Source organism: Tauraco erythrolophus, chromosome 2, assembly GCF_009769465.1.
Source record: "Tauraco erythrolophus isolate bTauEry1 chromosome 2, bTauEry1.pri, whole genome shotgun sequence".
NCBI classification, from domain to species: domain Eukaryota; kingdom Metazoa; phylum Chordata; class Aves; order Musophagiformes; family Musophagidae; genus Tauraco; species Tauraco erythrolophus.
In genome coordinates, this window is record NC_141466.1 from 44,263,228 (window position 1) to 44,277,594 (window position 14,367).

General features: G+C 41.0%; 1 protein-coding gene across 1 annotated transcript in view; it reads left to right on the forward strand.

The window, feature by feature from the left end:
- The first annotated feature begins 170 nt into the window (after positions 1-170).
- The window catches only part of DST (dystonin), a 316,005-nt gene continuing 301,808 nt past the window's right edge, over positions 171-14,367 (forward strand). The window contains 3 exon segments of the mRNA XM_086608314.1: positions 171-261; positions 264-350; positions 772-833. Of these exon segments, the coding sequence (XP_086464440.1) occupies positions 171-261; positions 264-350; positions 772-833 (240 nt within the window).

Below are 14,367 nucleotides of genomic sequence, written 5' to 3' on the forward strand. Positions count from 1 at the left end.
CCTCCACCTCCGCGCCGCCGCCTCCTCCCGCCCGGCTGCCGGCTCCAGCAGCGCGGTGCCGGCGGCGATGCCCGCCCCGCTGCCGGGGGGAGAGGCTGCCCGGCGCTGCCCGGCCCGCCGCCGCTCTCCGCAGACCCGCGCACGCACAGGGGCAGCCGGGCGCTTGAGCCATGATTGCCGCGGCTTTCCTGGTCCTGCTGAGACCCTACAGCATCCAGTGCGCCCTCTTCTTGCTCCTGCTGCTGCTGGGGACCATCGCTACGATTTATTCTTCTGCTGCTGGCACCGCAGGCTCCAGAAGGGGAGGCATCCCATCAAATCCGTCTTTTCAGGTCGCTCAAGGAGCCGAGGTAAGAGATGCGGCTCGTCCCCGAGGGCGGAGGAGGGGGTGCCCCGGGCCCATCCCGCCGTTCCTGCCGGCGGAGGGCCGCTCTGCCTCAGTTTAGCTGGGCAAAGGCATTAAAGAAAATTCAAGCCGAGCCCAGGACTGCGGCAGCCTTGTCTCCACCCATCCCTTAGCGAAACCTCGGCCCGCGGGAGGGAAAACCCCCCAGCTCTCCCCCGTTTCTCAAGTGCAGCAGAACTTTATGCTCAACTTCTTCCCGAGGAATTAAATATAAATGTCAGGCGGAGCTGCCAGCTGCGCCGGGAGAGGCAGACCCCGTCCGGGAATAGGCGTTGGAGGGCGAGCGGTTAGATAAAACCGTTAGCCCGGGCGAAATCTGAGGTGGAGCTGGATGCAGCCTGTGTGTCTTTCTGCTTCCCTTCCAGATGCTGTCATGAGAACTCATCACTTTCGCTCTGAGGTAATTTATTTAGCACGCAATTTCAAGGTCAGAAGTTGTTCTATTTACCTGAGTACCTATTGTTGTGGTCATTGTCAATGAAATCACGTAGCAAACTTTTCGTTTTGCATGAAAGACATAACGTCCTCTTTCATTTCATCTTTTATGTTTTTTTTCCTCCCCACACAAAACGTCAGCTCTTCATTCGTGTTATTCTAACCAGCCTGCTGATTTGTGTCCTTTCCAAAGCAATTGGTTACTCCCAGAAAAGCTGGGCTTGCTCTACAATGCCAGACCTCCCTCTGTCCAAAACTCAACCCCGAGCCCAGTTATCGACCGCACTGTAAATACATGCAGAGCTGGTAGGTTTTGCGACTGCAGAGCTTCCGCTCGCTTGCTTTGCCACCAGCCCTCACCTGCGCCTCGCTCCTTGTCAGGGAAGTTGCCCACTTGGCTTGGATGCTGCTGCCGGAGATCCCAGAAGGATCCAGACTACAAGCCTGCTTGGCAGGCTCCTCATTTCATGACTCTCTATTCGTATGTCAGGGGGATCAAAACTCTTACATGCTGGTGCTAACAGTATAATAGGAACCCCAGTCGCTTCCTGAGGATTCTGAATGAGGAGCATAATTGCTTGGAAAATATAGAAAATAATGTTTGTTTTAGCATCCACTTTGTTTCCACACTGCCCTGTAGACCTCCTGTCTAGGTATTTCTCTTGCCTGGTTTCCTGATATTGATTTAGGGCTTATCTTCATGCCATTGCCTGCTACTCTGGAAGTCTTGAGAGAGAGTTTTGCACTAAATTGATCTTTTGTTTCAAATTATTTGCATTTTTCCTTACCCGTTTGTGGGTGAGAAAATTACCCAGTTATGAGTAATGTTTTCAACAGTGTGCATGGGATGATACATTTTTGCAACGTGGTTTGTATTGGCAATTAGTTTTAAACTCCTACCACGAAAAGAAGATGACATAGGGAGTGCCCTATCTTTAAACCATGAACAGCCTGGTTTTATTGTTGACTGAACAGTGCTGCAGTAAAGTGAACAAACGAACGTGTCCCCCCGGAAGTCAAAGGATTTTTTCAGGATTTAGTTCCTCCACTATGAAATACCTGGGTTCCATGTAAAATTCTCTCACTCTTGAGCCTAGATGAAGTTTAATGTGTTACGCCCTTTTGAAATATATGTAATCCTGTGCGGTGACTCTTAAAAGGGAAGTTTGCAAAGTGACTAATTTATTTTTATTCATCCAGCATGTGGTTATTTGCGTATCACCCGGTTAGAAGTAGACAAATTAAAAATATTTCTTAGAAGTTTCCATTTACTGAAATGTGTTAGAATAAGCCAATAAGAACTGTTACATTCTTTCATAATTTTCTACATTTTGTTTAGACAGAATAACACCACAGCTAATGGTCCAAACTGCCCTTTTAAGTATGTGGTGGAGCTATTTTCCCCTTCGTTATCTGATGATAGACTTTCGATTCTTAAGAGAAAATGATGACTCATTTGATATCATTAAATTTTCATTTTCCTTTTTTTTTTCCAAGTAAAATCTTATTTTAATGAATCTAATTGAATCAATTAATAACAAATTACAGGCATACTCCCATGAAAATATTGGCAGCATTATCTGAAACAGAATTTGACATTCTCATTCTATATCAGCACAAAACATTACACACTTCCAACTCCAATAAGGAGTTGATGGCAGCAAAGCATGATACATACAAATATGGGCTTTCCATAATTCCGCCCTCCCCAAAGAAAAAAAAATAAAAATAAGCATAACATCTCAACTCCGAGTTCTATAGCACAAGGCCTGTCTGCTGGCTTCCGCTATGCTTAGTTGTTTGTCAGGTGCAGTTATAAATGGTGTTTCTTAATGATAATAAAAGATAATGAAAAATAGGTTGATGGTAAATAGCAGTGGGTTGGCATTCATCTCCTGAGAGCTGGGTTGAAATCTGACTTACATCACACGTGAACGTGCAGGTGGTCTAGTGGCAGTGCACAGAGAATTATAATTGCCCTATCTACAGAACGGTTGGCAATTCCTGCATGATTGGCTGCCTGCCAGGGAAGCCTTATATTTGGAAAAATAGATGTGTAGCAAATTTATGTTGAGGTTCTTTGCCAGAGCTGCAGCTCTCATGGTGCGTGCCTATGTTGCCTTTGTCTATATACAGTGAGAACTATTTAATCCCTTTCCTTTACTACTGAACCCCTCATTAAAAAATAAGACACCATACTATGGGAGGGGAAATACTAAATCTGAAAATGTATTTATGATCTTTGTCAGCTCTCCTGTTCTGAATTTTATATGCCAGTGGTGAACTGAATCCACAAATAGTCTGTTTTTTGTGGATCTTGATTTTGAATGTCTCTGCAAAACATGCCTCATTATCATACAGCAAAAGTCTATGCAGATATTACTTGTTATAGAATGAACTTAAACACTTGACCCCCTGCCTCAAAAGGAGGTAAATTTGCATGAATCATTATGCATATAAAGTAGGTTAAAGTCTGTCTTTGTTAGAGGTGCTTCATAACAGAAAAATTAACCAGCAAGAAGATGTGAGAGTTTCCTGAGATAACACAGTGGTGTCTCCACCTCCCCACTAACGTTTATTTACTACGATCTGAAGTTTGTCAGGTCTATTTTTTTTTTAAATATATTTTTTTATTGCAGTTCTTTAAGTTCATTGTGACTATAACTGCTCTTAAGATTTCTCCATCCCCCAGGTTCTGTAGGTACTCCGTGAAGTCACATAGGAATCACACCCAGAATAGTTAACGTTTCTAATCTTAGGGAGACCTAGATATGCCATAGCTGTAAAAAGAAAACAAGTAAATTTCCAACAGAAATATTCATTGCTTACATGACAAGCCCGACTTTGATGTAGCTATTTGCACTAGTGTCTCCTTTCTTTATTTATTTTGAGAATCAGTTGTCTGCGCTCAACCAAAACAACACCAAAGTAACAATATAACTCAGTGAGGGTTTTACCAAAATAGGGACTATGATCCGTTGTTGGTTTTGTTACTATTATTATTCATTGTATGTTAAAAAATGTGAATGTTATTAGTGATTCACTGACTTCACTCTTCTTGTGCTCTCTGTAGAAGTTTCGTTTTTTTCATTAAGTATAGGAATTTTCTCTTGAGTACTTTGGGGTCTTGGGCTTGATACATTTCAATTTTTAGCATCTCATACTTTACAAAGAGGTTTGAACATCTTCTATACTGTACAATTTAAATACATTGCTTAATGTGTTGCCACTTCTTGTGATTTAAATTTCTTTCTGAGTTAGTGTTCCTTATTGTTGAAGCCTCTGGAGTCATGGGGTTATGTCAGATTTTTACCTTTCAATTAAAAAGGAAGTAAGCTTCTAGCCCTTAGGCTGGAAGGAATTAATCCGAATGGTGTAATTCTTAAAGTATTTTGATTTGAGGGTAAAAATTGTTGAAAAGTAAGATTCTCATTCAGGATCTTTAAACAGTTGGTTTTTATGAGATTGTGAAGGGATAATAGTGCTAATTGCTAAACCAGTAGTTCATGAATTTCACATTATTGAGAAAAAAAAAATCACGAGAGTTATAAATCTTTGGCTTGAAATTTTCTCTGAGCTTTACAGTTTTCCTTTATCTTACCTTTTAAGTTAGAAATACTATGATCTCAGGAACAGAAGGTATCAGTGTCAGTGGGTAGTCACCAGCAACATAGTATCTTTTTGTATTTATTTAATTTTGGCTCATATATTTTGAGCAAGTTTCCTGTAAATGCTTTCACTGAGATCTATAGGTGTAAACCTACTAGAAAGCAAATCCGTAGAAGTTTTACAGTCTGCCATAAATTCTGACTTCACATAACCCAGGTGCATGTCTGGTGGGACTAGACACACCAGTAAGGCAAACAGGAGTTGACACTTTATGAAAAGACTCTCTAGGAGGGCTGGCAGCATGTAGTAACCACAGCTGTAGCAAAGGAATAACATTTGGTCGTTTTGAGTTTTGCAGACCCCACATTTTCTTCTTAGTATACTGAACAGTCACTACAAGGTTATATACATTCGGTCTATTGTTGTGACAAGACTAGTAGTGAAATAGGTCAGCCAAGACTGATGACAATTTTTAGGATCAAATGAATTTGCTATATTGTCCATTATGGTACAATGGATGCAAAACTATAGTGCAACAATCTCTGGTAAATGTATATATTGGCTTTGTCAACAATTGATGCCCAGAAAAAGTGTTCATAAATTTATCCCTAAGCTTACCTTTGCCATAATTGTCCCCCTTCTGAGGCCGACTGTGAGACAGCTGCCTAAAAATACAGTTCTAGATGTCTTACAAAACAATAATGAATAGTCTTTGAAGAGTTGAACCATAATTCATCCCGAGCTTTGCAGAGTTATTTATAAACTGCTCCAGATATGTACAGCTCCAGTGAAAACAGAAATCAGCAGACCCTCCAAGCTGAATTTGAGTCTTCTGTTTGATTGGAGAGAGTGCATTCAAGGAACAACAGGAATGCACAGGACTAGCCAGAAAAATACATTCATTCACCCATTCAAAGGATGTCTCTTTGTCTTTGCGGAGCTGAATCAGCCTGAAAATATTTTACCTTTGTGTTTGATATGCTTTTCCCCCAGGATGTTTAAACTCTTTTTCCATTAGCCGCCTAAGAGTTAAGGAACAGGTTCAAGGGAAAATAAATCAGAAACAAAAATAAATTGTTTTCTTAGATGTATGAAAGCCCTTATGTACAGGAATGAATGGAGAGTTATAAATACAGGTTAGACTGTGTAAGGACAAATCCTTGTATCCATTTTTCATAACATGTCCAATAATGTGGCCCAGACAGAGTATATCACGCTAAGCTGTTACATAGCAAACTAGGTACCACGGAGATTCTGCTTACTATACGTCGTCTGTCCATCATTGTTTGTCAGCTTTACTCATTGCAGTGCTGCTTTTAGATAGCCTAGCAAGCACCAGTCCGTGCTGAGAAACAGCGTTTGGCAATTGTATCACAAAATACATGGCAATTCTCCAGTTGCTGCAGCAAGACCACTTGGGTTGCTGAGCTAACTCCAGAGGATTTAACTTGGGTGCCTTTACTCTGTACTACAGGGTAATGCCTGATATATTTGTAGAGCCATCTGGTTGCCTGCTATTCTGGCTTCCAACAGTCTGAGGGGATCTCCTCTTAGCTCCATCAATCACCCGATGAAGTACTGACATTGTGTCATGGTGCACATCAGTGGTAAGGCATGGTCTCGATTCACTGCATACTGGGACCTGCATTATAAACGCATACATCCTCACAGTTCTCTAACACAATAGGGACAACCACTGCACAAAGATTCGGCACATAAGGAAAGGTTTTCTTACTATTCAGTTTCCCATTAATACAGTTATGTCAACAACCTCCTAGCTATCACCTAAGTATTTACAGATCCAGGCTTCTCAGTATCTACTGTTATCTCTGGAAATGTGTGTTTTAGATGAGGTTGCAGCTTGGGTTGTGTTGTACGCCTGTTTTATGGTGCCACGTTCCTAGTGCACCCAAGCAGCTGCTTGCGAGGGAGCAGAGTCCTGATTTCAAGAGGATCCAGGTGGAGCATGGCTCATTGCCGTCCATCAGCAGCCACATCGTACACATGTACAGAATGGGAACTTCTAGCTCCTGTTTTTTGGCTGAAACTAGCCTCAGATTGAAACTGTGAATTAAAATAGCTGAGGTCGTACTTGCGGTGAGCACATGTATTACCACATCTACTAAAGAAACTGCTCTTATACAGACAGAAAGGATCATGCAGGGGTCTGTAGATCGCATACAACTCGGAAAAGCTTAACCATCTACACTGATTCCTCAGTTACTGTGGTTAGATTATTAGGGTGACAGCTCAGGTTGTGGATGCCCCTTCAGAAGCAGCTCAGCACAAGCTGAGGGTATTAAATGAAAGAAAGCACTGCATGAACAGGGTAGTACAACCTCTGGGGCAGTGTCCGCCCCTGGCCTGTTACGTGTGTTTTCCTAGGGCATGGAAACATCACTCACACTCTCTTCTGCTCCAAGGCTTTTTTAAGGAGAGGCACCTTGGGTATGCTATAGAAGAACCACACAGGGCACAGGGTGAAGTCACGTTGCGGTTTTCATGCAGGATCCCATTCAGCTGAGCTGGGACATTGGGCCTGGCCATGCCAAACATGAGTGAGTACCATCCAGAACCGTGACCTCTGAGCCTTCTCCCCCTGCTCTGCAGTCCGGAGGGGTCTCAGGCTCTGAGGAGGGTGTGCTTGGGCCCCTCAAGCTTCCCTGGCCAATGACTCAGCACTATGTTGCAGAGATGCTTGAGCAGGTCCTCAAGCCCACAGCTGATACTGCTGATCTTGACCTAGTGCTAGCTAAGCGGGCTTGGTTTTGAGCCAATTCCTTGTACTTCTAGTTCACCTGTGAGCCTGGGTAGCTGTTATCCGAGTACTTCTGCTGTCCAAAGAGTCTGAGCCCCCGCTGTACTCCCTTGTGCCCTACTGCCTTGCATCAAGGAGAGTCCATAGTTTGCTGTCCCTGACTCATCAGCGGGAATGAAACATGAGTTACAGCTGAAGTGTGAAAACACTGCATCAGCTATGGAAACTAACTGCAGTTGACATTTGGGCAAAGACACATTTCTTGCAAGTTGTGCCAATGTCCTTATCACCCCTGTCCACTCAGCTGCTTAAATACAGCACTCGGCTTCAGGATGGCGGGGTAAATAGTAAAGCAGACTGGAAGTGAAACACAGTTCTTACAAGACTTAATTTATGATTATCTAAATCGATAGCACTAACTACACTGAAATGCATAATCATGTCAGATTTAGGCATTATATTTATCCTCCTCCTTTGTTCTAGAGAGAACAAAATGATACAACTAGGTCAAGGCATCATTCCCTTCTGATCTGCTGCCGCTACCTTCCTGCGCACAAAGTGCAGCCGGAGTCAGAAAGTGACTTTGCAAAACCAGCATCTTCTCATACAGCAAGATAAACTCGCTGTAAGCATTTACAGTTTATAGTTTGTAGAGCTACTCAGCTGACCTAGTGTAGGTGACTGCTTCAGGATGAGCTGAACAGTTCTTCAAGTCTCACTGGATGGATTGACTAAATTTTTTGTTGCCTAAAACAGGAGCTTAGGCTAGTAGCTCCAGAAGGAGAGACCCGTTCAGATATGTTGTTGGTATGTGAATCTGGGTATCTTAACAGATGCTTGAATTCCACCCTAGGTACCTTTTTTTTAATATATATGCCTGTTAAGTCCCTCATCAGTTACGCATCTATTTTATGCCTGACAAAGTGCAGACCCATCTTCCCGTGCTGCGGTGGCATAAATTCTCTCACTAGTTTGCACTTCAAACAAGCACACTGGACAGAGGAGAGTAATTTCTTTGTTCTAGATGTCGGACAGCACTTGTGTGGTTTAGCAATCTGTGTGTAATTTCTTATTCTCCTTCTTACTGTATTTTTAGTATCTAAAGTTAATTCCTTATGACAGATTTTTGATGTATACTGTACACTGCCCAAGCTGAGAAGTGATGAGACGGAAAACAGGAAGCAGAGGTGGAAGAGAGACAAACATGGGGAATGTGCTAGCGTATTTTAAATTAAACTTTCCCTTGCAGACCACTGATCCAGCAGGACTCTGATTTATTTTTGTTCTTAAATAATTGTTCCCTTCCCACTGTACGCTTGTGGTGCCCTGAGGTAACAGGGAAGGAACTGGGACAAGGCATCGGAAAGGCAAGGCGGCCGTGGAGGGCTGCAAGACTTCTTGTCAGAGAATGATAGGACTGTTTGGAGAACAGGTCAGCTTCTGTGGTTTATAGATTTAGACAGGAAAGAGTATTTAAAGGGTACCTTGAGGCACAACTGGGGATGCTACTTGGCTATTTGCTTACACATCATCAGATTTTCCTAGTGTTACAGCTTACCTGCTTTGATAGGAATCCTAACCTTATGATAGGAAAAAAAACCACCATTTTATAAAACAGCAGTGTAATGCAGCATGGGCTATTAAAAACTGTATTATAAATTCACATCTAAACCCTAGGTTCACATAAGGGCTCGTACCTATACACTTGAGGGCCTACTTAGGAACTGGAAAGCAGGTTATTGATGTTGTATTTCATGAACTTGGTTGGAAGAGTAATCTTGTTCAGGTTATGTAAAAAACAATTGCTTCTAATCCCTTTGGCTGTGTGGACTTATCTTGGAATACAACACATGCCACATCATAGTCTTCAATATCTGAGAAATGGTTCCAGCACTGCTTAGAGTTTAGGTTTTAGAAGATAAGAATAATATCTCCTAAAATAAATGTAAGGCATGCAAAGAAGCATCAGTGAAAGCTTGTTAATGAGGGAGTGGAATAAGAAATTGAATGTAAAATCTTACACTTGATATTTTAAATCTTGATTCAGATCTTCATAGGAGTAACGCTTAGCTAAGATTAAAAAAAAAAAAAAGATCAAGAGAACCACAGAAAAAAAAAAAAAGGTTGTAGTCTAATTTTTGAAACCAGATAGAACCAAGAAAGAGCAAATGCAGTTGCTTCCTCCTTGTGCGTTTGTGAAGAAATACACTGAGGGAGTGCAGGTGATCTTCCTGCTATAGAAAACTAAGGCCTAGCTTTGATTAGCAATCTTTATTATTAGAGAGGATATATAAATAGTTTGAGGGACTTAACTTGAATCCTGGATTTTGGGCTGAACTTGCAGAACCGGCAGTTAAATCTATGTTGTGGGGTTTTTTTTTGTTTCTTTGTAAACTGAGGACAGTTGAGATGGAAGTCTGTATGGGAGAAGAAGGAAAACAATGCAGTATTGGTCACTTTTTAATTTAAAACTGTTCTTACAACACAGATACATATATATATGTTTACATATGCAGCAGAAAGACTCTCAAATTTCTCTCTTTCAGCACGCAGAGGAATTTGGTACAATAAAGTTATTTATTAAACCTGCCTTTTTAGTTTAAGTGGGTACTTCAACTATAGGTTTTAATTCTATTTCAGCCTGCCTGCAAAACAGCTGGGAACTCCGGCATCTTGAGAACAGTTTTGATACTACGCATACTAATGTCTCCAGGCCTTAAGATGCTGTAGGTTACATATACATGAAAGTTGCCAAGCTTTAAACAGGCAGTAACTGACAATTCAAAGACTGTTTCTTGAGACCATTAATTGACAATGGTAACACATGACAAGTCTCATGCACGCACAACCACTATCAAAAACCTTAAAATCAAGCACATGGAGCTGAATATCTTATCTGAGCTTCCTTTGGCTTTGATACTCATTAGTGCACCTGCAAAAGTGCATTTAATCTACGGGACTTACTCAAATATCTGTAAAGGCATTTGCAAACGCAGTTGAGTTCTGTTGTCACTTATGATGATGATTAAAGTATCAGACTGTCCTGGTTTTGGTGGTTGAACCACGACACAGGGAAAGAATTGAAAAGAAATACAGAGAAACTAAGAAAGTGAAAGAAAAAGGTTCAACACGTTATCCAAAATGTCCTCATTTGTAAATAAAAAAGCAAAAGTTAGACAAGTTTTTTTTGAGATTTCAAAATCCTGTGTTTTATATTAATGAATGGGCTAGGAATGGGAACAGGCAAAAACATTAACAAGGATTGCAGTGTATCACATCCCTGGTTATCAAATATAAGATTATACTGAAGAAATTCTGAAGAATGGGGCAAATGAATACACGTGATGTTCATAAATGCAAGGCTTGGTATATTACAAAGTCGTTTATCCACTTGATTAATTTTTAAGTTTATAGTCTCCAGAAAGAGCCTTTTGAATTACTCTTGAGAATTCAGTGAAGATCTCTTCCAGATGTATAGTCTGATTAGAAAAGAAGATGGGATATGAAATATTTCAACAGAACAGAAAAACATGCTATACAATTATATATATCAGTAATACTATGAGTACTGTGCTGAATTACGGGGATCCAGCAAGAGTCATGTCTGTGAATAAGGATGTGTAAAACTCCCACCAAAAAAGAAGTGATAGAAGACACTAGAATTATTTCATGTAGAAGGAGGAAAGTAAGAGGACATTTGATGATATAATATATATGGAATGATGAATACTGTATTGAAGGCAGACCAAAACCTAGTCATCGTGAGTCTGACCCATACTATGTAATTATGGATACTTACAGTATAGATGTCTATGAGTGAAGTAGTCAGCTTGGGCTCCCTTTATGGCCAGTGGAGGGAAATAAGTGCTGTTAGGGAACGGTTCATCTGACCTGCTGACTTCAGTGGCTCGAAAGGGAACCCAGGGAGGGGAGGTCTGCTGAGCTTTGGTCAGAGGAATCTCACACTGTGTTTCTATACACAAGAAATCAGTCACTGAATCAGAGGTGTGAAGTTAAAATTTGGCTGGATAAGAATATATTTTTTTAAAGAACTCTTAACCGTGAAAGTAATTTTACAGAACCACTGGATTGTGCACTCTGGCACGCAGTGCCCAGGCTTGCAACATTCATGGTTGGTTTGTGTGTAAAGACAGACACAACAGGTCCTTTCATTATTACCACACTACATTCCAGAAAAAAAAAAACCACTTTTAGAGGAGACATGAAAGGATTAATTCACAAAGATGAATTTCAGTTAAAAGAGGCTGATCTCCTCAGCCTTCTTCCAAAGACAGAAAAGCTCGCTTGAGAGTAGCCTTGAGAGCAGGCTTTGGCTCTGCACTGGCCTCCAGAGACACCTCTCTGTTCCCACTGGCTGCAGAGGATGATTAGGAACATCAGTCTTCCTGGATTCAAAGAGACTAACTTGGAGGATGTGCATGGATAGTTTTGGAGAGAAGATACTCCCTGCTTGCCTCTTGTTTTCCTCTGTGATATCTAAATCTGGTTCTGGTGGTCATCTGAGTTGTTTCTTTAAGGGAAAATACTTTGTAGTGTAAATTTTGTGCTCCTTGTGCAGTTATTTTAGTACTTAGAAGGAACCAAATTTTCTAAAAATATGTATTTGAAGTCTTATTTGTTTGGTTTGCCTTGTGTCAAAATTGTACAGGCATAAAAAGGAGTCAGGCAGTAGGGAATGAGCAACACTCAACGCAAAGAACAAGAAAAGGTTTGTCACTGTCCAGTGACACAGCATTCACATGATACCGGAAGCTAGAAATTGCTTAATGGTGTTATAGCAACCTCATTGTATTGCCAGCATGATTGTAAAATCTCTAGTGTTTGCCCAGTGATTCGGTCTCAGGTGGTGTACTGTGCATCCCTGAATATTTTTTAATTCTTTTCTGCTCTCCTGTGAGCACTGGCTTAACATCTAAAATAGCACTCTCTTCACCAAACAGATATTTGTGGAATTTTCATATGTTTTTATTTTGATTGCTTTTAACAGTATGACGCGTTTCCAATTTTGGGTTCTGCTGAAGGATAAATAACAAAGAAGACACAAGGATTGTCTGTTCATTTCACTATTGAGAAGGAATCACTGGCCATTTTGGTCTTGCATTGAGCATCGGAGTGGCAGCTCCCATACATTACATCACTTTTGACTCCTGTCTTCATTTGCGATTACAAAAGTTTGAAATTTTCCAGATTTAGGTTTTTGCTCTGCCAAAGTCTCATTGCAGGAATGAGTAAGCATTTGGGGCTTTGGTCTGAGGACTCTGTCCTTGTAACATTATCTTTGTTGATATGGAATTAATTTTCCACCTGAAATCATGATTCTCTGCCTTCATCGCATTATAATCTTCCCCAGAGCAACCATTTGTGATACTGCAGGCAGATTATGACTTCAAGTGAAGAATAAGCTTCAGCAAACAGAAGGAGATGAGCTCTTAAAGAGATAAAGATCTCATTTTCTTGCTAGTAATAAACAGCAAAAGAGAAAAAAAAATTAAAATACGAAGGAGAAGCGCTATCTATAAACAGAGTTATCTGGAAGTCACAAGTGACTTTTTTGTATCGAAGCATAATACTCAATCAGTAAACCTCAAACTATTTTGAGGTGAAGTCGCTCAGTGAGAGAGACCCACATACTTAAATCCCTATTTGGCATGCGTCTCTAAGCACTTTTAGAGCTGCTTAGCTTCTACCAAATTCTTCTGTTACATAAACATACTTTCCCAAAGAGTTTTTTTATCCAGCTAATGGGGATAGGAGAGTGGTGAGGGAGCAGCTGCAGCGCAGGGTATATAACCAGGCTTCGGCCAGCAGCCATCATCTGCAAATGAATCACAATGCATTTAATGTTTAGAAAATCTCTTCTGATTTCAGAACTCAGAATAGGTTTGCTGTGTATCTTGATCTCTTAAGGAGTATTTTCTTTTATTATGGAATAATCCCTGATGCACACTAACTTTTTTTTGTAAAAGAAAATTTCCACAAGAAGGAAGCTCTGCAGTAGTAGGTTCCCTGTGTTGTATCCCTCCCTGTCATCCTGAACAGTCCTAGCATCACATTGAATGATACGTCGTAAGTCTCTGTTAGCTATTTCACAGTGTGGAAAGAAAACGGGGCAGTAAGTTTTCCCATTGTGGTAGTGTGACAGAGTATCCCACAGATTTACGTCTTTGAATGTTTAGGGATCTTCCTCAGTGTGCGCAGGTCTCCTGGCTGCAGTGGCTTCCACTACGCTGCTTGCATTGGGTGATACGGACAGGTTCCTGCTTCCATTAACATACAGGGAGTCAAAGTCTGGCCCTGCCTGTAGTCTGAGCGACTCTATTGCTTCAGTAGAATAGAATGGATCATAAAAACGGATTCCGGAAATTTTGGCTGTATCTTTCCCTTATATGTATTTCATAGCCTTGATGCACCACACACATAAACCTCTCAAATGGACTAAGTAGTGCTGGGCTCTATTTCTGTCCCTCCTGCCCAGCGTCCAGGAGTAGAAAGTTGCTACTGGAAGTTACTTCACCTGATACTTCACCTTGGCACTTCAACCTTTTCACTTCATCTGTTGCATGCAATGTTTATCTGTAGCAGTAACTAGCATATGTATGTAAATACATGTTTGTGTGTTTTGGCTGTTATATTTACTTAAGGGAGCCTACTTTTAAATGAAAGTAGCTGGCTGTCGCTCCGAGTGCCCAAAACAGACTGCCGCTCCCTTCCCTTGCTGTCTCATGAACATGGAGTAAATCCAATTTGCACAGAGCCATACATCTGACTTCTGAACGCTTCAATTTACCAACATAACAACTTTTTAGCATAGCTTTTCTATGCTGATTTCCTAATTAAAACAAAACAAAACAAAAGCAAAATAAAACACAAAAACCAAAAGGTAAGGGAAGGCGGGAAAAAGAATCTCAGGTTTATATAGACATGTATTGCTCCCACTAGTTTTCAGCTGCAGGAACTCAGGATATTTAGATTCACAGCACAGATTTATGTAGTTTTAGCTAAAATCTCACCTTGCAGAAGTTTGGTTCTTTATACAGACCAGCTGCTTCTGAGTGCCAGGTTTGTCACATAAGGACTTCAGCACAGATATTTTACTAGAAGTGAAAAGAAGGGAGAAAATTAGGAATTGTTGCATCTA